Raw genomic sequence first — 23,094 nt, 5'->3', positions numbered from 1 at the left:
TCAGGGGTCCTCCCGACTTTTTTGTCCGTCTCCCGCACGTCCTTTTCGCTCGGACGGGGGGCTGTTTGCCGAGCCCACTCGTATGCGAGCCTGAGCCGCTGGGTCTCGGCAAAGTTGCAGGAGGAGCCCCCGAGTCTCCCGCACGGAGCGAGAGAGCGGTCAGAGGTCCCCTGGCTTTTTGTTCGCCCCTCGCGCGTGAGGGTCTGTCCGCCGAGCCCCCCTCGGGTGCGAGCCTAGGTCGCGGGGTCTCGGCGTCTTTTGCAGAAGGAGCTCCCTAGCCTCTGCACGGAGCAAGAGGGCCGTCAGGAGTTCTTCCGGCTTTTTGTACGACCCTCGCGCTTCCTTTTCGCTCGGAAGGAGGGTTTGTTTTGCCGAGCCCCCTCGTGTGCGAGCCCAAGTCGCTGGGCCTCGGCAATGTTCTACAGAAAGAGTCCCTTAGCCTCTGCGCGGAGCAGGAGGGCCGTCAGGGATTCTCCTGACTTTTTATTCGACCCTCGCGCTTCCTTTTCGCTCGGAAGGAGGGGTGGAAGATGCCATGCTACCCTCGGTGGGCGCGAGCAACGGCATTTCCGGTGAGCTGTTATCGGGTAAGTCCGAGTGGAGGCCCGTACCCCGTTCGCTGGGGGTCGGCTAGCGGTCCGGAGACGCGCTCCAAGAGTACCGGAGGGTTTCTCTAGTGGGTGCCGAGGCCGTTCGCTGGGCCTCGGTGGCTCGGTGCCTCCCTACGGTGGGATCCCATTCGGAGACCTCCCTACCGGTCTCGGACACGACACAGGGCGTCCCAAGCGTTTCGCTTGCTTGGGCCTTGGCCTCGTATAGGCTCGCCCGTAGTCGCCCCTGACTCTGTTGCCCTGAGGCGGCTGTCGAAACCCCTGGGGGCCCAGCCTTCGAACCCCTGGACCGTAGCGGGCTCGGTGCCCAGTTCCTTTGCCTGGAAGGAATCGGGGGGTTATTTCTCTCCCTACGGCTAATTAATGGCAGGCGCGCCTTTTGAGGCGGCTTTTTCGGGGAGGCGAAACGGCGCCTGCTGCCGCTGCGGTTGGACGCGACGTGGCGTCAACCGACGGGACGTACCTGCACGCGCGATTAACGAGGAGTGCGTGGGCGGTAAGACCGGATCTGGATAACCGCGCCAGATTTTTTGGGGAAACTTCCCCGATTTCGTCGCCCGGCGGTTTCAACGCGTCCCTGCATAAATACGCAAACGGCCTCGCCCTCTTCCTCCTTACCTTTTCCGCGTTTGCTTTTGCTGCCTCCGTGCCGTTGCTGAGAGCATAGAGCGCCGGAGAAGAGAAGGGCGAGGGCGAGAGACCGAAAGAGAAAGGGAGAGAGATTACCGTCGTCGCAGCGTCCTCCGCCGCGCAATGGCTGGTGGTCCCGTCATCCTCCCGGCGGCTCCCTGGGAGCAGTCCGACGTCACCGAGGAGAAGCTGCAGTCGCTCGTGGAGGCCGGTCTTCTTCGCCCGATCACCGACCCCGACGAGCCGGAGTGGATTGCTCCGGGGGACGAGTTGGAGCCGAGGCCGCGCGACGGTTACGTGGTGAGCTTTGTCGTCTTCCACGAGCGAGGCTTCGGGTCGCCGGCGGATAGCTTCATGCGGGCACTCCCGCACTACTATGGCGTGGAGCTGCACAATTTCAGCCCCAACTCCATCGCGCAGGCGGCCATCTTCGTCGCCGTCTGTGAGGGGTACCTGGGGATTGCTCCCCACTGGGAGTTGTGGCTCCATTTGTTCCGAGCGACGTTCACCTCCAAGCCGGGGGGGACGAGGGGAGCTCGGAAGGTGCAGAGGGCCGGCGGCTGCACCCTTCACGTGCACCAAGACCGGCAGTCACTCTACATCCCGGCCCAGCTGTCGACGTCCAACCGTCGTTGGTATGACGGCTGGTTCTACCTCCGCAACGACGGCGAAGGACTTCCCCCTTATACCGGGCGGGTTGTAGAGAGTCAACTAGAGAAATGGGGGTACGGCGTTATCAAGGCCGATCAGCCTAGGCTGGAGCCGCTCTTGAGGGCCTTGGGGAAGCTGCGTGACCACGGCCTTTCGGCGGCCGTGGTTGTGGCGGCTTTTCACCGCCGGAGGGTGTTGCCTCTGATGGCCCGGCGGCGGCGGCTGTTCGAGATGACCCCGGGCGATTCAATCGCTGGTGTCAAGATGTCCGCCTTCGCTCTTACCGACGACGAGACCCTGCGTCGGGTGAGAGAGGCGGTAGACGGGAAGCCGAGGCTCGATGACTTGATGCCGTTCCCGATGCGCCCGTCGCGGGGGTATGTCTCGCTGGTAAGTCGGATGTTGTCGAGGCTTTCGCGGCCTTCTTGTCTTTCGCCTTTTTGGTCTGTTGTCTTACTTCGTCGTTCTCGCAGGGGATAAGAGACGTGCGAGGCTCCCCGCCGCCCATTCCCGAGGACGCCCGGCGGCGATCCGTGAACAGGGCGCGTGCCGAGGAGGAGAAGAAGAAGAAAGATGCCGAGGTGGCGAAGCGCACGAAGAAGATCCTCGCGCGCGAAAAGCTGGACGCCCGTCGCCGGCGCCAGAGGCTCGACGGTCTCCCTTTGGAGCCGTCCCCCTCGTCATCGGTGTTGGATTCTTCGAGCGACGGCGGCGGGCGCGAGGTGGGGACGGCCTGCCTGGAACACCTCCCCGACATCAGGGAGATGGTTCCCGGGGCGCCGGCAAGGAGCCTGACGCCCCTAGGAGGAGGAGAAGGTGTCCCGAGGCCAGTGGCGGCCCGTCCCGGGGCCGAGGCCGACACACCCGAGGCGCGGGTGTCGGAGGAGCGTGCCGTCAGCCCGATGGGTTCGACGGTGGAGGTGGAGCGTGTGACGGTGGGGGCGACCCCATTATCTCCGCGAAGGGTCGAGGAGGTGCCGGGGTCCGATGGAGGCCAGCTGGCACTGGTGGGCACCGAGGCCGCGCTGCTGCCACCACCGCCGCCGTTGCAGAGGAGGCAGGCGGTGTCGAAGCGGCTGCATCCCCGTTCGCGGTAAGCGTCTTCTCTGGTGGAGTCCGTAGTACTTCTTGTTCGCCCCTTGGTTGCATGCTGACCTTGGGAGTGTCTTTTCTTCCAGCCAGACGCTTCTAGTGGGAGATCCTCCCTTGGCGCCCCGTAAGGCGCTCAAGGTGAACGTTAGCTCCTCCGCTCATCAGGCAGCGGAGGCGCAGGCTGGCGCGCGACGCGGCGCGGCGTCGGGCGAAACCGTTTCGGAGGAGGCGGCTGCCCAGGAAAAGGAGGCCGAGGCGGCCGTGGAGCGAGTGGGGGAGGAGGAGCCCGTGCCTCGCGATGTTGTGGGTCTTGGGGCGAAGGAGGCCGGGGCGTCTGCTGTTGCCGAGGCCACTAAGGGTGAGGCCGGAGCCCCCAAGACCTCCGACGTCACAGCGGTGGACGCCGGGGCCATCGAGGTAGAGATGGCGGAGGCCAGAGCCCCCGGGTCCGTCGAGACCGAGGCGATGGAGGTGGAGACGGGGCAAATTTTGGCGCCGCCCCTGGTTCAGACAATCTCGTCTGATGATTCCTCCCGAGGGAAGGAGGCGGCGGACGTCGAGGCGGCCAGCACCGCGGAGCAACCAGTCCCAGATCCCGCCGAGGGGAGTTCGGCTCTTGTCCGGCCACGGCCCGAGCCTCGCGGGTGGAACTTCCCGCGTGTTTTCTGGCGGAACCGGGCTGACCCTGAGGGGGAGCCCGTGTTTGCCCTTGAAGATACCGCAGAGGGGGGGCATTGGAGCAACCTCGAGCAGTACCGCCAACTGGCAGTGCGGTCGCTGCAGACAGCGATGACTATTATGGGTCAGGACTTGCCCGGTGTCACGCGGGTAAGTACTTTCCCCTCTCGTGTCGCGTTGTTTTCTCTCCAAGCCCCCTCGCGGTGTTTGACGTGCGTTTTTTGTTTTGCCTCCTTAGGAGCTCGAGACCCGATCCCTTGGGAAATCGGTGTTCCTGCGAAATGAGAGGGATATCTGGGACCAGCTCCAGCGCCAAAAGGGCCTGCTTGCTGATGCCCAGGGACTATTGTCGGCGCGGAGTGTGGAAGTGGAGGACCTCCGCCTTCGTTGTGCTGACATTCAGGCCGAGTTGGCCACGGCTAAGGAGCAGTCCGCCCCTCTGGTGGCCAAGATCAAGGAACTGGAGGAGGAGCGAGACTGCTTCAGGCTTCGGGCCCAAGAAGCGACGGCCTCTGCGAAGGCCACAGCCGGGCAGCTGGGTGCGGAGCAGAGCGAGCATCAGGCGACAAAAGTCGCCCTGGCAGAGGCTACCAAGGCGGCCGAGGCCTCTCGGGTCGAGGTCTTAGCCTGGAAGAACAAGGCCGAGGGTAAGTTCCGCTCGAACCGTGTTCCTTGTCCATTTGTTCTGGTTCGCGTTTGGCTCCTGATCCCTCGTCGCGACGTAGATCTGGAGAAAGAGGCTTCCCAGGCGGCTGAGGCCTCCGTCGCTGCGCAAGCGGCGCTGGATGTCGAGGTCCGGGAGCACGAGGCGCTGCGCAGCGCTGTCCGGACCGCCTGCGAGACCCTGCACGTCGAGGAGGTCCAATCAGCTAGCTCCCTTGGGAGCCGCCTGATTGCGTTGAGCGCCCACGTCCGCGAGAGACTCCGAGGGGCGTTGCACACGGGTGTCAAGCGCGCCCTGGCCGTCGTCTCCTCGCATTATGCCATCAACCTCGAGGCTGTCAGCGACGGCTATGTGTTGCCAGAAGATGACGAGGAGGCTGATGCAGAGGTCGTGAGGCTGTTGGAGGCAGCCGAGGCGCCTGGCACTGCGTTGGCCAAGCTGTTCGAAGAAGAGGTGGTCCCTCCCGCGCCAGCCGCCGATCCTTGAGCTTTGACCTGGGCCAAAAGGGGCCATGTAACCGGATTGGGTTAGTTGCCGAATCGTGACGTTTTTTGTGGCCGTCGAGGCCCTTAAAGTATCTGCGTATGTGTGTTTCTTAACCGTTTTCCATTCTATTTCTAAGTCCGTGCCCTCTGTCTCGATTGCGAAGAAATCCCTTGGAACCTAAGCCGTCCTTCGGCGAAGGGTGGTGAGGGAGCTGCCGTAGCCCAGAGGCGTAGGCCGTTCTCACGACTCGGCCGGCCCTTTGGCCTCCAGACAAGCTTTTGGTCCCTGGGTTTCTTGCGAAGGTCCCGTCGGAGTGCGAGAGAGTTTGGCGTGGAAATTTTCGGAAAACGGTTGAGAAATGGGGTCCGGGACTTAGGGGGGGTTCCCCCTTTTTAGCCCCCGAGGGAGGCTCGACTTTGCAGAGGCAGAGCCGAGTCTCCCTTATTGCGTTATAGTGACGTCGAGCCCCTATCGATAGACAACCTTTCTGCAAAGAACTTCCTCGGAGCCTAAGCTGTCCTTTGGGCGAAACGGTGGTGAGGGAGCTGCCGTAGCCCAGAGGCATAGGCCGTTCTCACGGCTCGGCCGGCCTTTTCGCCTTTGAGATGATCTTTCGGTCCTTAGGTTCTATACAATCGATTTGTCTATAAGGGGGTTCCTCGAAAGATTATAACAACTAAAGAACGCTTCTTTATTGTATTTCGAGAAACAATGTAAACAACGTTTGGAAATTTAAGGGTAGAAACGACGTAGCTGTTCTATGTTCCAAGCGTTGGTGAAGATTTCGCCCTTCTCGTTGGCTAACTTGTAGGTCCCGGGCTTCAGCACTTGAGCGACGATATACGGCCCTTCCTAGGGTGGGGTCAGCTTGTGGCGGCCCTTGTTGCTCTGCCTCAGTCTCAGCACCAGGTTGGCATCCCGAGCCCGACATGGAAGCACTCACGAGACGGATCGTAAGTCCCTTCATCGTCGGAGTCGGAATAGCCGAGGCAGTAGTCGCTTGCGGCCAAGAATTGGCGCAAAGCCCCAGGGTTACGGAGTTCGGAGAAATCCACCCTGGGCCATGCCTCGTCCTTGTCCGAGGAATCGGAGCGGGTGCTCAAGTCGAGCGCGAAGCGCTGGCGGCGTTCCGAGGGGCGCTCGTGAGTGGCAGCGTAAGCGTAGGCGTAAGAGGCGGCGGCATTTCTCAACCCAGAGGGGTATGGGGACGGGGCTGTCTCCAGATTCTGCCCCGCCGGGGTCGGCTCTTCAGGGAGTGGCGGAGCGGGGTTAGATGACTGGGCATCGCCGTAAGCCACCGGCGATTTTCCTTTGTCCAGGCTCAGGTCAGACAGGTCCCCAGCCAGGGACCCCGTACCAATAGCTGGTCGTAGGATATCGGCGGGGAGTGGCGTGGCGCCCCAGGCTCGCGTAGCGTCGGGGTGGCCTTGCTCGCGCCGTGCCTGGCGAGCGTGGCGAGAGCGGTCGCCCGGGCGCCGCCTGCGCCTGGGCTGCCGGGGCGCGACTTCGTCGTCGGACGGTGGGGTTCGAGGAGTGAGGAGCACCATGTCGTACTCATGCCCTAGAGACATGAACTCTAGGCTCCCGAACCAAACTATGGTGCCGAGACGCAGTGGTCGTATGTGGTCTGCCATCCGGAACTTGCTAGGATGACGAAGCTGACACGCAAAGCCCCCTACCTGGCGCGCCAACTGTCGGTGTTTTGGAACCGGGGTCCCTCAACCAACGAGTGAATTTGTGCTGCGTGCCCCTAATCCCGGATGGTGATGCAAAGAGACACAAGGTTTATACTGGTTCAGGCAATCGAGGCCCTACGTCCAGTCTGCGAGATCGATCTTGTATTCCTTGCACCGGAGTGCTCGCAGTAGGGGATTACAAGCTAGGTGAGAGAGGGAGCTAGCCCCAGGTCTCGGCGAGGGTGGTGCGAACTGCTTGGGACGTTGCTCCCAAGCAGCGTGGAAGTGTGTGGTTCTATTGGTGTGTTCCTCTCCTTCCTCCTCCCCCCCCTTCGAAAATGGCCCCGGCTACCCCTTTTATAGCCACAAGGAGGAAGCCAGAAGTACATGAGAAAGGCTACTATTTGCTAACGTATTCCGCTCCCTGGAGTAGCGTGGCGTCGTGGGAGTTCCCGTCGATGTCTAGTCGGTATGGTCTTCAAGGCTGGCGACATGCTGCGCTCCTGTACTTTTTGTTGACCTGGTAAAGTGCCGAGGTCTGGTGGCTGCTGTAGTGGGCTGCGCCGAGACCTGTCGTGCTGAGGCCGAGACCCACTGTGCTGAGGCCCGCTGTGCCGAGGCCTTTAGCAGGTGGCAATGTGAGGTCTGGGCGGCCATCGTCGATAGTTGATTTAGGCGGAACAGTGAGGAACGTGCGTCTACAAGATACGGTACCCTGTATTGTCAGTAAGGGATGGTAAAAAGGCGATTTGACCGTTGTCCTGCTGTTCCTGCCGCGGCGTACTGCCGATCGTGGCTTACGTAGTGGGGGCAGCTGGGCGCATTAATTGGATGCGATAGCCTGCCAGAGTGACTTTTGAGGCGGGGGCGACGAGGTTGCGGGACGAGCCCAGCCTCGGGCGAGGTGGAGCATGGCCAGTTCGCCCGAGGCCCTACCGGGAGCCTCGGGCGAGGCGGAACTCGGTTAGTTCGTCCGAGGCCTGTCGGGGGCCTCGAGTGGGGCGGAGCGGTCGGTTCGCTGGTCCCGAGGTCACAGGAACCCAGTTCCGATTTCCCACGTCGTATTCGTCCTTGGTGCAGGAGTTTAGGCAGCACAGTAGCCGGTAACCCTTGCATAGTCCCGTCGTGGATGGCAGGGTGCTGACGTGACGGACGTTTGGTCTGCCACTTCGCTGTACTGTGCCGTCGCGTGGTTTGTCGGAGTGGTTGAGCGCCTTGAGGGGACGTGCGGAAGTGACATGCTGGTCATACTCGGTCTTGTGCGTCGTGGGGCCCCAGTACGGCTTGATGCAGGGCATGGCGGGCGACGTGCTAGTCATCGCGTGACGGCGTCGTGGGGGGCCGTGGTTCTGCAGATGCCGAGGCCGAGCCATCGTGGGGCTTCGGCGGTCACGGACCCTCAGGCTGCCGAGCCCATGAAGCAAACTGTCGAGGCCTTGGGGGGAGTTATTGGCCCTGGGTACTGATTCCGAGGCCACAGTAGCCCAGATGTGGCTCCCTACGCTGTATTGTCCTCGGTGCAGGAGTTGGCAGCATAGTGAGGCATGGGCGTCACGGTGGTTAGTACAGTGGCGGGTAACCCATGCCCAGTCCTGCCTCCTGTCCCATCGGCTATCCTGCTGTACCGTGCCGGACGTGCGGCTGTCAGGGGCAGCAGTTGGCTGAATTGATGTGACACGACGTTTTGCCAGAGGGACGAGAGGAGGGAGAGATAGCGGAGTGCTGCCGAGCCCGCCTTGCGTGAGACAGAGGGTCGGTGGCCCGGCCGAGGCCTTTGGCGGGGAATCGGCCGAGGCTCACGGCGATGGGGCCTCGGGCGAGTCGGAGAATCGGCCGAGGCCAGCAGCGTTTAGCTGGTTTCGATCTTTACGAAGTCTAAGCAGTCGTTTTTTGGATCTTGCTTAGGGTACCCCTTCTCACGGTATCCGACAATACTTTTATTTGAAGTCCTAAGAGTCCCAAAGATATGTTTTTAAGTTTTTAGATTTTAAAACTAAACTTTTAAATTTCTTGAACCACCTCGGTTGTTGACTGAAAGTGCATCTAGCCCTTTAGTGGGTTTTGGATGGTTGAATGACAATGTGATTAAAGGTCTAACCCGTTTGCTAAGTGTGGACCGGTAATAGGTTATCTCACAGGTACTTAATAAAAGCCAAAATGATGCGTTGTTGTATAAAACAATCTAGTTCAAGCACAAGACAATAATGCAAATAGAATTCATGCAAAGGCTTATTTATTATGGGATTTCCATATTCTATGTGAAAGCAAGCTCATAAGAATTAATTAATGAGACATGAGGGATTGCATATGGAATGGTCTCATATTTGAAGCTTGCTAAATTAAAATGAAAAAGATAACAATACAAATGAATGGTTGATTCAACACAAGATGTGACTTGATGGCTTGAGATGGTGAAGATAGCAAGGAAAGGCTTCGAGGTACTAAGCAAGGGTGAAGGGCAAGCGACGGCTTGGCGGCCGAAGAACCTAGCTAGGGTGAAGAAGGAAGTACTTGCATTTAGTTGAGGTACTAATCAAGCTACGATGGTCATATTGATGTGGAGGATTAAATCTATATTGGACAAAAGTGTTTGAAGTGACTTGATGCATTTGGAGTTATTCATATTTGATGAATGGAATCAAGTCACGTGCTCAAGATGGCTATGCTCAAGTGACAAGATCAATATCAACATGTTGGCACCCTTACTTGATGAAGATTGAAAGAGACGGCATTAATTCAAAAGAGGTCAACTCAAGCGGTATAAATTCATTTTTCCTTTTATATTGAGTTTAATAGGTATGTCGTACTATTAAGAGGGATGCATCATGTTGATAGATAATGTTTCATAAGTGCTCAAGCCAACCCATGTGAGTTTTGAGTATTTGAGAGATAAAAGATCTAACTGATTTCTTGCTGGTCTGGCAATATCGGACGTGTCCGGTATTCATACCGGACGTGTCTGGTATTTGCCCATCAATGGTAAAATTGTTGTTCTCGGGTTGGTTCGTCGGGAGTTTCATCGTGAGTCGGGAGTTCTGGCATTCATCGGGAGTTCCGACGCCTCACAACATCACTGTAACTTAGTTACCGTTGGCGCAGTGTAAGTCATACCGGACGTGTCCGGTGGCAATGGCTATAAAACGGCTAGTTTTTCCAAGGGGGTTATAAATACCCCCAAGCCTCCATCTTTGGAGGCTGCTGATTCTACTGGTTTCTATACACGTTTTTTGAGCCTTGCCAACTCCCACAAACCCTCTCTTAGTGAGTGTGTGATCCAAATAACAAAATCCATTTGTGGGTTAAGGGAGAATTTGAAAAAGAGAGCAAGCCACCACTTGAGCACTTGTGCATATTGTCTATTTCATGATTCGCATTTGTTACTCTTGGACTCTTCGGTCCTAGACGGTTAGGCATCGTCGGAGAGCACCCGAGAGATTGTGGTGTGCCTCGGAAAGTTGGAAAATGAGTTAGAAAAGACTCTGGCTAGAGTGACCTTTGTGGTATCCTCTAGGGCTGACCTTCGCTGGGTCGCCCGTAGCCCCCTCAACGGAGAGTAGGACTCGCACGAGTCCGAACTTTGGTAAAACAAATATCATGTCTCAATTCATATTTCATTCGATATTTATGTTGATCTTGCTCTTGTGTAGGTTACCTGTGTATATTGTCATATCTAGTAGGTACCTGTAATTTGATTTGAAGTTAGAAATCGAAATAAGCTAGTTTAGGGCTATTCCACTGAAACAGTGTATACCGGACACGTCCGGTATTTCCTGCCTGTGCTAGATATATTCATTATTTGTTCTAACTTTGTATTGCAGGGTTGTAACTTCTATATATATTCTTTAAACCTTGTTTACTCTGTAGCAAACTTGTGAGGGGTGGTACTACACTTAATTTAGAGTTTCCATTTGGGAAACTCTCTTTACTAATTGCTTCCGCATTTAAAGGTGTCAATTTTCAGAAACGCCTATTCACCCCCTCTAGGCAATTGGTATCAGAGTAAGGTTCTCACCCAAAGCTTCACCGCCGTGAGAAAATGATGTCGACGCCTATCAAGTTGGAGCCGGTGCTTCTCCAAAATGATGGTTCAAACTTTCTACCTTGGTCAATTCATATACTCAATGCTTTTAGGGATATTAGTCCTCTTGTTGAGCATATTATGGATGCAAGCATACCTCTTCCTATAGTTGATTGGAGCAACTACAAAAATTTGTCAAAAGAGGAAGAGATATGCGTGCAACTCAATGCTCAAGCTATTAATGTCATGTTGAGTACGTTAGTGTAGAGGTTCAAGATGAGGCAATCTTCAATGGACAACCACCTCCGGAGAGTGCTCATCTCATTTGGACTAGACTTTTTGATTTATATGGAAAATCCAATGCACTTGAGATCATGTCAATGGAAAGTATGTCCGTTGTGTCTTCATGCAGCGAAGAAGCCTCACAAAACCTCAAGAGCGCCGAGCCGAAGCAAGAAGTGCAAGCAGCGCATAACTTGTTGTCTGCCTGCACATACCGGACCATACCGGACGTGTTTGGTATGGCCGAGGCAGCAGACCATCAAGCAGCTGTTTGCAACGATGCTCAAGCCCGGTGGAGACCAAGTGATGAGTCAACCTCAGTATATTATGATACTCATCATTTGTGTCTCATGGCCAAGAAAAGCAAGAAAAAAAGGATCAAGAAAAGGAGAAAGTACAAGTAGATGATCAAGATAAGAGTGATGTTGAAGTTGAAGACAACTACAGCCTTGATCATCTCAACCGCAAAGACAAGTTCATCATCATGAAGATAGTTGAAAAGAATAATGAGCTTGAAGAAGAGATTGAGAAGCAAGAGCAATCACTACAAAAGCAAGAATTGTTTCTCATCTCCAAGATAGAAGAACTAAAGGCTCTAAGTGAAAGGTATGAAAAATTGTCAATTGAGCATACTTTAGTTACTAACTCCTCTTCTAGTATTTCACAACTAGAGAAGGAAAACTTTGAGCTCAAGGCAAGGCTAGATGAACTATCAAGCAAGTATAATGTGCTACAAGCAAACTATGTTCATCTAAAGTGCTCTCATGAGGAAGTATAGAATCAAGCATCATGCTTGAGGTAGCTCATGAGGTTGTGATGACATCGGTAAAATTTTCTCAACCTCTTACACATTCACTCACTAGTACACCATCTCAATTAAATATTTCTTGTACTAATGAGTGTGCTCCTCAAGCAAGCCAATCTTCGATTGAGCTAAATCTCATAGAAAACATAGAGCTCAAAGAAGAGGTGAAAAGATTAAAGAAAGATATGATTCGGTTGAATGGTAAGGAGAAAGCACAACCTTCTCAAGATAACCGTGATAACATGGTGAAGAAGCTTGAGATGGGTTCAAACCTTGCTTCCTCCAAAGCCCAACAAAAGAATCTCATTTAAAGTAAGGCCAACACAACCAAGATCAAGAAACATGAAAAAAGGTTATGCTATGGTTGTGGATTATATGGACATGAGTGGGCAATGTGTCCACATAAGAGTTGGTCCGACAAGTGTGAAGTGGCTGAACAAAAGGCCTCAAACAAGTTGGCCAACCAAAAGAAAAGTGATGGATAAAGCGCTTGTCTCATGAGCAAGAAATTGGGGGCATCCTACCAAGAAATACCTAATGCACAAAGAGGCAAGAAAGGAAGCCCAAGTTGCAACAAGAAGGTGCTATGGATGCAATGAGATGGGCCACAAGGTTGATAGATGTCCATACAAGCAAAACAAGCATAGAGCAAACAAAGGTCGCATATGCTATGCTTGTAGAAGAAAGGGGCATCTAAGCTATGAATGCCCAAATGGTAACGCTCCTAAGCCGAACACATTTGTTTATAATGATAATCTTAGGAAGACCACAAATGGAGTTAGCACTAGCAAGGTGTTGACACAAAATGTGACGCACTGTGCCTCACACACAGCAAGCCGGAAAGCGTGGCTTCAATTGGGTGCCCGGGTGCTTCGTGATCCGGAAACGTGCCAGTCAGTTTGACCTGAAAAAAACTAACAAGGGGATAAAACAGTTAAATGCCAAACCGGAACATGTCGGGTGAGACCAGACAGTTCCATATATACGGCCCTGAAGCCACTTACAACGACATACAGCTATAGGAAGCTATCTGCCAGCAAGTTTATAAATCATTCGGCTAATCGTAAGATGAACACACGTAAAGATCCAATTGCCGAATGCATGTGCATGAGAAGACATGTTTGAACAAGTGAAATTAATCATGAGTTAATGCATAACCAAGCTCAGCAATCCAGCCGAATTGGGATCCATGAAGAAGGAACGTGCAAATAAACATGATTAAACTAATCTAAAACCTGCATCTGCCGCACGACACCTAGTTTCGTCAAAGCTTAAACGTAATTAACGTGCATGAACCCACAACATGTGATAATCTAGATTAAAATAATTCAGCCATTACGAGCATGTTGTCTATTTGCAAAGGTAATACGAAAGTAATGATCAATGAAGCACGGATAAAACCATAAGAGAGGGCCGAACAATATCAATCTAGATTGGGCAAAAGTGTGTTACAAATATATAAAATATTTAAAACATGCAACACAGGATAACTTAATGAATCTATTAGATTTTGCCGTATCTAATAGAGCTGATAACTGTCTTGCCTTCACTAAGCATATTGAGCAAACGCCTGCCGCACGGTATCTACTCATAAACAAAGCATAAGCAAAGACTTCTTGATTGTCAAGCAAAGATCCGCCGCACGATCATTGAAAACAAACAAGACTACTTGCATCACGTCTAAATCCACCGCATGATACTAAACATGATAACAAGGTTGTCGGAACTTACGGAGGTCGACGGATCGATGACTCCTCTCGAAGAACTCGACGACACGACAAAAGGACTCGAAAGTTGGCACGGGCCGGTTGTATTGATTTGGTTGTGAACCCCTATTACAATGGTCGAGGGTCAATATTTATACCCTAGACAAAACGCGAGTCCTAGAAGACTACGATTTACAAAGGAACTTTTAAACAAACTTGGAAACTTATGATTCCTTACCCTAAACTCTCAAAGTCCTTTATTATTACAACTTTCATCTTTTCGATCGGCCTCGCCTGCCATCTTCTGCTTTCCTGAATGGAGTCACTGCCTTCTGGAGTAACCAACCGCACAAGCATTTAGCCGACCGCTTGTTTTGTTTGCCGAATACCCTTCTTCCCGCATGTGGGTCCACCTGTCATCCTCCAGAATCGACCAAAATCCAGTGTTAACACATGCCCCCTCAATTTCGGGATAAAAGTTGTTTTATTCTGAAATTGACCACAAGCTCCTTCTTCTTCCTAGGTCAGCACCGTTCAACACCGCAGCCGCTGCCCAAAAATTCAAGCTTTCAGCGCAACCTCGGACCTACTTCGAATCTTCAATGGCAACCCAGGATGAAATCCCAGAGGTAAACTTTACTTATATTCGGCAATTTTCATTTGATCCTCCCGTTCCTCTTTTGGCTTATTCCTCTTTGATTTCAATCACCTTCTAAAGGAATACAAGAATCAGATTTTGATCCCCTATGCTGCCAACCTCGATTCCTATTTCCTCGGCCCAATGGGAAATCCTGACCCTTCTGAAATTATCGAGAAAGAAACCCAAAGAATCTCTTTCAAATCTGGGATCACCTCGCCAAACCGATGGCCAAACACGTTCAAGAATTGGCCATTTCCCCCAATCGCCGGATGGCGGAATTGGTACAGGAGCATGCTAGAGAAAAGCAGCAGCCACTGGGAAAGTCAAGACATCAGTCATTGTTTGGAATTATCCTTAGCAGAAACACCCAGAAACGATTCCCTTTTGATAGCAGCTTCCCATTTTTGGTCTGACACCATTAATGCCTTTATCTTTGGTCACGGTATGATGACCATCACTCTAGCCGATGTGTTCATGATGACTGGCTTGAACGTGTCACTACCAGTATACCCCTATAAGTACAAGAGCAAAAGTAATCAAAGAGCCGTCAGCTCTGGATGTGGATGGGTCAAACACATCCAGAACTACATGAATGCATCTGGCACCGTCTCTGACAAAGAGTTGAAAGCCTTCATGAATATGTGGCTATGCAGATTCATCTTCTGTGGAAAATCCAATGAACCAACCCTGAATCACATGGTGATGGCTAAAGACTTAGCTGCAGGCACTCTGATTCCCCTAGGCAAATATCTCTTAGGGTCTGTTTATCATATGATGCATCAGATTACTCTTCAGATGCACCAAGGTGGAGAAATCTCTTGTGTGAATGGTCCTTGGTGGCTAATTCAAATGTGGCTCCAGCTATATATGCATCAGATAACCTCTGTGAGCCTCTTCAATCTAAGTTTTCCTTCAGTTAACTATGCTGAAGGTAGTACAGCAAAGGTTAAGGCTTGTCAGACTTATGGGGAAGCAGCATCATCTATCAGTATTGACATAGACATTGGTCATTTCTTCAAGCTATTTTTCAAAGGATTCGGCAATGTGCTCTGGTTCCCTTACAGAGAAAATGAAAATTTGACTTTGCCCTGCAAGTTTAGCTATGAAATTGGTTGTTCAGGTCAAGAATCCACGGAGATCTTTAACTCCTTTATCAAACCTTGCACTCTGCCAGCCGAATTTCATCATGGGAGGTTAGTGCAGTCCACCTATGAATTCTACTATCCAAATATGGTGGCCAGACAATTAGGATGTGGCCAGCTGCCCCCAAAATTCCTCTTCTCAACAATCATAAAGCCAAGGGAAGTAATAACAGAAAGAATGGAAGCCAAGAAAATCTTTGAATTAGGATGGGAATTGCCAACATACGAACCATCTCCATTTGGGCTAATAGATGTTGCTCATCCCTTCTTCGTCTCTTGGTGGCAAGAATGGCATGCTCATATCTTCAATATATCAGTTCATCCTTTATGCAAAAACTTGCAGCCCGATTTTGCTTCTGATAGTGAGGTAATTTCATTAGGCTCATCATTTCCTGCTTTTGAATTCACTTCCTATTTTAACATCTGGTTATGCACAGGATTTTGAGTCTACTCCCCCGGCCAAAGCAATCCAGTACTATTCGGCTAGTCCCAAGCCTGCTCTGGGATTTGATGCTCCAAAATTAAAGGAATTCATGAAAATCCCTGCAACTTTGGATTCAGTACCTTTAAAGGCACTCATGAGAACTCCTGCTACTTCGGCTGCTGCATCTTCAAGAGGAAAAAAACAAAAGGAAAACACCTGAAAGTTTTCTCTTACCCAAGAAACCAAGGACCAAGAAAGCCAACTTATCTCTTGAGGTATGAACCTTTTATTCTCTATCAGGTTAACAACCCCACTTAGCAGTAAACCTGACCACCTCTATATTCATTACTTCCATTGCAGCCACAAGTTGAAATTCCTAGACTAGACAGCACTTCAGCAGCTGCAAAACCAACTCCTGAAGTTTCTACCGAAAATGAAGAAATTCATGACAGCGAAGCTTCAGAGACTCATGAAGCTGAAGGTTCAAAGGCTCATAAATCTGATGAGACTATAGGTAACATCATTCAACTAATTCTCTTTTTCTCCTTTCTCTTTTTCCCTTAATAACATCTATCTCTTATGCTCATTATCATTTACTTTATTGAGGATAGATGAAATCTTAGATGAACTAGCAAGGGAAACTTCCCCTAATCAAGCTCCAAACCTGTCCCTTCTGAACCTTCAGCCAAGTTCTCCAGCAAGCCAGGGTATAACCCATCCTGATGATCACTCAGCTCAGCAGGTAATGCCTTGTCTTACACTATATTTTAGCAAAATTACCCAATCGGCTAACACCTCCTTTCTTCTCTTTTCTTTAGAAGAACATCACTAAACCGACCACCAGTTACTCCTTCTCTATTGAGGACTACATCATTGAGAAAGGTGAAGAGATTACTTCTCATCAAACCTTATCGCTGGAAAATCAGGCTCGGCTAAAAGAGGTGATCATTCTGCTGAACAAGGATACCAGCAGTCTGGTTCAGGAGGCAGACCAGATAAAAGACCTCCTTGAACTCATTGATCAAGATATCCCCTCTGCTCTCAAGGCCCCCCTAAAATCTGCAGCCCATCTTGATGACCACTTTGCTATGGTGAGAAGGGCAACCAAGAACATATCTTCGAGGGCTGCTCTGCAGAAGGACAGATCTTTGAAGAAGCTGGAGATTAAAGATCTTCACTCTCATATCCAGACTACAAGAAATTCCTTGACAACCTTGGAGTCTGAACTGAAAGCCATGGAGGATGAAAAAAGCAGATTAGAAGCTCAACTAGCCGAACTGAATGCCAAAATTCAGTCTCATAGGGCCCATATAGCTAATTTGCCGAAGAACATAGAAGCAGCTTCACTAAAGATAACTTCGACCATCAAAGAAGACCAGCAAATCAAAACTAGGTTATCCAGCATCCAGAGTTCTGAAGATGAAGATCAAAAAGTGCTAGATAATGTTAGCCGAATCAGGACTGAAGCCATAGAGGCAATCAATCATCTTCTGAACAAGTAGACATTGGGTTTGTAATAAACTTAAATGTGATATCCTCTTTCCCTTGATCAACCAACTTTATGTTTACATATTTTTACTCGTTCAAAAAAAGTAATCAGCCATTTTCCCTTAGATTACTCGATTAGAATGTAGCCGATTGTCTCCATTCTTCCAATAGCCGAACGAATCCTAATTCAAATGTTGTGAGGGTATAGCCGAACAATGCTGGCTCCAACAAATCAGGGAGATAGTCGAGGGACGTCCGATTTAACCCATGCCTGGCCCAGCCTAGTAGCGGCCCAGCCGAAAGGGAAAACCCTACTCCACCGTTCGGCATTCTCGCCCCACGACTCCGTAGAATTCACCACGACTCTTCGCTCCGGCTTATAAATAGACCCTTCCGTTAGCCTTCATCGCTATCTACGCTTTAGCGTTCTCACATCCGTCTCCTCTACTTCCTTCGTTCGATTCATTCTAGAAGAAAACCCTAACCCCCACCAAAGCAAATGGCGAACAGTGGCGACCGTGGCAAGCGTCCTGCTGACGGGGAGGCTGAAGGAAGCAGAGCATCGCGCTGCCGGCGTCGTGGGTACGATTCGGCTTTTTGCCCCCTTGCAATTTTCTTGTTCATCTCTTAGTTTCGATTTTTTCTTCCTCATTCATCAGGATAAGGGTCATTAGTTCCAGCCAATATCATCTCCTTCCTCCGGCGACAGCAGCTCAATCGGGAACTCCATCATCCGGCTCTTCCAGCTCTTCAAGCTCCTATCATTCCAATCCTTGGGGCCCGGCAGAACCAGCAGATGCACACCATCCGTACTCTCACGAGGAGGCGCTCAAGTTTCGCCAGGAGAGGGACGAAGCCCGGGAGGAGCTAGGTGATGTCTCCAAGAAATTCGGCATCGATCAAGCCGAATGGGAAGACCAGTGGAAGCAACTCTGCGACGCCATCACCGGTTTGATATCTTCATTTGGTTTTATCATTCTGGCTTCCCTTGCTTGCTGACCCATTTTTTTCTTTTCTTTTTTGCCTAGCTCTTTCTGCGGAGAATGACCGCCTGAAGGCGGTGGCGAACAAGATTGCCGACAAGGTGAATGCCCAGGGGGAGACATCCGAGGCACGCCTTGATGCTGTGGACGGCCGTATTGATCAGGCCGTCATCCAAGGTGTGCACCTTGGCGCTTCTCTTGGGCTGGCGGCAATGACCTCCTGAACCAACGAGGACTACTCCTTCCAGCCAGTTGGCTTCGCTGGAGGACGCCCGGACGAGATCGACGACATCGATGAGCGTCTGGAGGCCTACGATGATCATGCTGCTGCCCTTGCCGAATCCACAAACCCCCAGTCCGTCCTCAACAAGTTATTTGAGGAGTAGTTTGTATTAGGATGTACTTCTATAAATAATCTCGTTCCTTGAAAGAATACTTATTTCTTTGATTCTTTTCGGTAAAATTCTGCCTGCGACTGTCAGAAAAATGCTAAAAACAACCTGGTCTTGCATAAACATTCTTGTGCTAGAGGCGATGCAAACTGCATCGGCTATTTTGTGCTAAAGGTGATATGAACAATATCGGCTATTCCCAGTCTTATATCTGATTTTTAGGCTAAAGGCGATTTTCTCTTTATCGGCTTTTCTGATCTACGTTCATGAACCAACCTCAACACTGGGGTAATATTTCTTAAGAAATCTTCCATTGATAGCTCTGGTAAACTCCTCTCCAAATAAAGTCCTCAATATGTATGCATTGCCAGGTACACATTCTACTATTCGGAAAGGACCTTCCCAATTTGGAGACCATTTGCCGAACGCCCTATCCTTTGTTCCAACTGGCAATATAGTTTTCCAAACCAAGTCTCCTTCTACGAACTGCTTCAGCCTAACCCTTTTGTTATAATACTTGGCAACGCGTATTTTATTTTTCTCAATATTTTCCAATGCCTTGAGACGAATCAAATGTAAATCTTCCAATTCATCTATCATCAGATTCTTATAATCTTCTTCTACCAATTCTTTCTGTAACACAACTCGCCTTGAACCTGACCGTAATTCCCATGGTAATACAGCATGATGCCCATAAACCAGCTCATAGGGAGACGTTTGAGTGGACCCATGACAAGCCATTCGGTAAGCCCACAATGCTTCATTAAGAACCAAGTGCCATCTCCTTGGTTTTTCATCAATCTTCTTCTGGATGATTTTAATCATAATCTTATTTGATGCTTCTGCCTGACCATTAGCTTGTGCATAATAAGGAGAAGAATTATATAACTTAATCCCCATATCTTTGGCAAAGTCACAGAATTCTAAAGAAGTAAACTGAGTTCCTTGATCAGTCGTTATAGTTTGAGGAATCCCGAATCTGTGAATTATATGTTCCTTAACAAAACTGATCATATTCTCTGGCGTTACCTTCTTCAAAGGGATAGCTTCAACCCACTTGGTGAAATAATCCGTGGCCAAGAGTACAAATTTGTGTCCCTTACTAGAAGGAGGATTGATCTGACCAATTAAATCTATACCCCATCCTCTGAACGGCCAAGGCTTGATTATGGGATTCATAGCAGACGCTGGAACTTTTTGAATATTGCCGAATCTTTGACAATTGTGACACCCTTTGTAATATTCAAAACAATCCTCCAACATAGTCGGCCAAAAATAACCAGTTCTCCTAATTATCCACTTCATCCGATAAGCTGACTGGTGTGCACCACACAATCCTTCGTGAACCTCATATATCACTTTCTTGGCCTCTTCTTGACTTAAACATTTGAGCAATACTCCATCGATGGACTTGTAATATAACTGATCATCAAGGAACACAAATTTGAGAGCTTTGTATCTGAGTTTTCGGGAAATTTTTTGAGATGGATCTTTCAGATAATTGGTAATTTCGCATCTTCAATCACCATCTACTTGATCAATATTTAAAACACCTTCTTCTATAGCAAAAACTTCCCGACTCTCTCGATATCCAGAAGTAGCTTGAGCTAACTTATTTGCTTCTTCATTATACCCTCTAGGGATATGATGCAAGGTTACTACCAGAAAATTCTTCAAAAGTTCTCTACACTCCTCATAATATTCTCTTAACACATTGTTCTTGCATTCATACTGACCACTCAGTTGATTAATCACCAACTCAGAATCCCCAAAGATTTCAACAGCAATGGCCTTTACTTCTATAAGAAGCTGAAGCCCTCTAAGCAACGCTTCATACTCTGCCTGATTATTAGTAACATGAAATTCAATAGGAACCGCATACTCAAAAGTTTTTCCTTGTGGGGAAATCAAGAGAATACCAGCACCACCACCTTTGTTACAGGATGATCCATCGAAGAACAAGGCCCAAGGCACAATGCTTATCGCCTCAACAGAAAGATCCCGATGTTGGGTAATAAAATCGGCAATAATTTGACCCTTTACCGCTTTTGCCGATTCGTACCTTAAATTAAATTCTGACAATGCTAAAATCCGTTTGCCAATTCTTCCATTCAAAATTGGCATTGATAGCATATGTTTGGTTACATCAAAACTAGACACTACCACGCATTCGGCATTCAACAAATAGTGCCGAAATTTGGTACATGAGTAATACACACACAGGCAAAGTTTTTCTGTAGCCGAATACCTTGTTTCCGGGTCTAGCAGCTTTCGGCTAAGATAAGCTATGACTCTTTCTTTTCCTTCAAATTCTTGCATAAGGGCCGATCCTATCGTTAGGCTATCGGCCGCCACATACAACTTAAAAGGCTTGTCAAGTTGTGGAGGTACCAGCACAGGTGGTGCCTTCATATATTGCTTGATCTCATCAAAAGCCTTTTGTTGTATGTCACCCCATACAAATTTTTGATCCTTCTTGAGCTTTAATAAAGGAGAAAAGGGTAAAACTCTCTCTAATAGATTGGATATGAATCTTCTTACAAAGTTGATTTTGCCTAACAATGACTGTAATTCTGTGAGATTGGTTGGCGGCACAACTTTGTCTATTGCTTCCATGCTCTTTTTCCCAACTTCAATTCCTCCTTTATGAACTAAAAATCCCAAAAACTCACCAGCCGAAACTCCAAAGGCACATTTGTTTGGATTCATCTATGAAGCATTAAATATAAATAAAAAATAAAATTAATTACACAGTTTAGACGAAATTCACGACACGAATCTTTAAGCCTAATTAGACTATGATTGGACAATATTTACCAAATAACAATGAAAGTGCTACAGTACCATTTTCCAAAAAATTTCACCAACTAAACAAGGCCTTAATCTTCAGGAGATCCCGTGCATGCATGCCAGGAGCTGAGGTGGCGCACTGTGCACTTTGGCTTGTTCTTCAATTCTGCAGGGGTGTTGTTGCTTGGTCTTTGAACGAAGCTGAACGTCCATATCATTGACACTTTTGGCATGATGCAAGATTTCTCCAACTAGTCCTCCGCCCATTGTTCTCCAGCATTTACTTAGGGGTGTTTGATAGGGCTCCTCGTGAGTGGCTCCTCCGGAGGAGTTGGAGGAGCCACAAAACGGCTCCAGCTTCTCTGTTTTTCAATGAACCGGAGGAGCCGAAGCCGAAGAGGAGCCCTGCCAAACAGACTCTTATTAGTTTGTTTGTTTCTTTCTTTCATCCTACCGTACCGCGCTGAAGGAAGCCATGGTCAAGATGTGGTGTACTCCTCCCGTCCCCAAAAGAATGCAATTTTGGAACAGTGTCACGTTTTCGTATATCAAGTTTAGCCAAATATAGATAAATAAAAAATATAAATATTTATAATATGAAATAGATATCATTAGATTAATTACAAAATGTATTTTCGTAATAAATTGATTTGGAGCATAAATATGAATATTATTTACTAAAAATTTAGTCAAACATAAAATACTTTAATTGGCACATAACTCATAGTTGCATTATTTTGGGGACAGATAGGTAGTGTATTCAAGTTTATAAAGCAGTTGTTTTGGGACATCTTCCAAATTCATCGATCAGCTGCCAACATACGCTAAGCAGTGGCCCCCATCCTCATGTAGCCACCAACACACGCACACCACACGTGGTATCTAATGCCCATGCATCCTCATCTAGCAGACCAGGACGTTCCTGTCTTGCATGCATGACGTGTGCTTTTAATTTTTGTGGACCAGCGACGCAAGTTTCCTCTTCGATCGATCCGATACGGTTTCCTTTCCCCGTTGATGGTTTCCCGGCCGCTTTTAGCCGGTCCAACTTATCTCTTTCTAGGTTATATATAGTAGTATATCTTTTCTTCAATTCATGGTTTTGTAGAATAGGCTATATCTTTCATCTATTTAAGGGCATCTTCAAGAGTCCTTCCTAAATGCTAGGAATGAAGATTTTGATAAAAAAAACTGCCATACAACAGTTTCTCTAAATAGTTATCCAAATATATCCATCTTTCATTCCGGATTTTTCGCTAGCCAAAAATGGAAGACGAGAATGACTCTCTAGAGTGCGCATGAGATATAGAAAAACTGTTGGAGAGTGAAAAATATAGAAAAACTATTAGAGAGTAAGATTTAGAAAGTTTCTTGGAGATGCTTTAAGTTTCACCGCTAAAAGCGTCAGCTAATTTAGTTCTTTTTTCTTCTTGTATATGCCATTTTATTTTCTACATTATAGAAAACGGAAGCGAAAGCGGTCGGTCCGGGATATTTCTATATTTTAGCAATTAAAGGGTACAAATTTTTATATTTGGCGAAATTCGGAAATAATATCATAATATAGAAAACGGTATCATAATATAGAAAACAAAAGCGGTCAGTTCGGAATATTTCCGTACCGTTTTCATCCTTAGTTCCCGTTAATTAGGACGTCGTGTCTTTCTGTTTATTTTTCGCAATTTTGTTGTTGACGATGTGTCGATGTTGTTAGTTAGGCTTTCATGAGCGGTGGCGAATCTTGGATTTTATCTACCGAAAAAATTTCATATCCAATTCGGAAAATCTATTTTAGCATTTCGGTAAAAAATATAAAATTTACAATGTGATTCGGTATACATGTACTGAGTAACACGATATGGTTGAAATTCAAGGATTAAGTTGATCGAAGATTTTATGACGTTAGTGCTTAGCAAATACTAATTAAAATAGACAT

The 23,094-nt window shown here is 48.9% G+C and overlaps 1 protein-coding gene across 1 annotated transcript; it reads left to right on the top strand.

The window, feature by feature from the left end:
* The first annotated feature begins 1,364 nt into the window (after positions 1–1,364).
* LOC136503805 (uncharacterized) lies at positions 1,365–16,517 on the top strand. Its single transcript, XM_066498766.1, has 6 exons — positions 1,365–1,435; positions 3,071–3,401; positions 15,425–15,448; positions 15,866–16,019; positions 16,117–16,212; positions 16,432–16,517. Exons 1-6 carry the CDS (start codon positions 1,365–1,367, stop codon positions 16,515–16,517), a joined length of 762 nt encoding a protein of 253 aa, XP_066354863.1.
* Positions 16,518–23,094: the final 6,577 nt, after the last annotated feature.

This window comes from Miscanthus floridulus, chromosome 14 (assembly GCF_019320115.1).
Source record: "Miscanthus floridulus cultivar M001 chromosome 14, ASM1932011v1, whole genome shotgun sequence".
Lineage (NCBI taxonomy): Eukaryota > Viridiplantae > Streptophyta > Magnoliopsida > Poales > Poaceae > Miscanthus > Miscanthus floridulus.
This window is presented reverse-complemented; position numbering and strand designations above follow the sequence as displayed.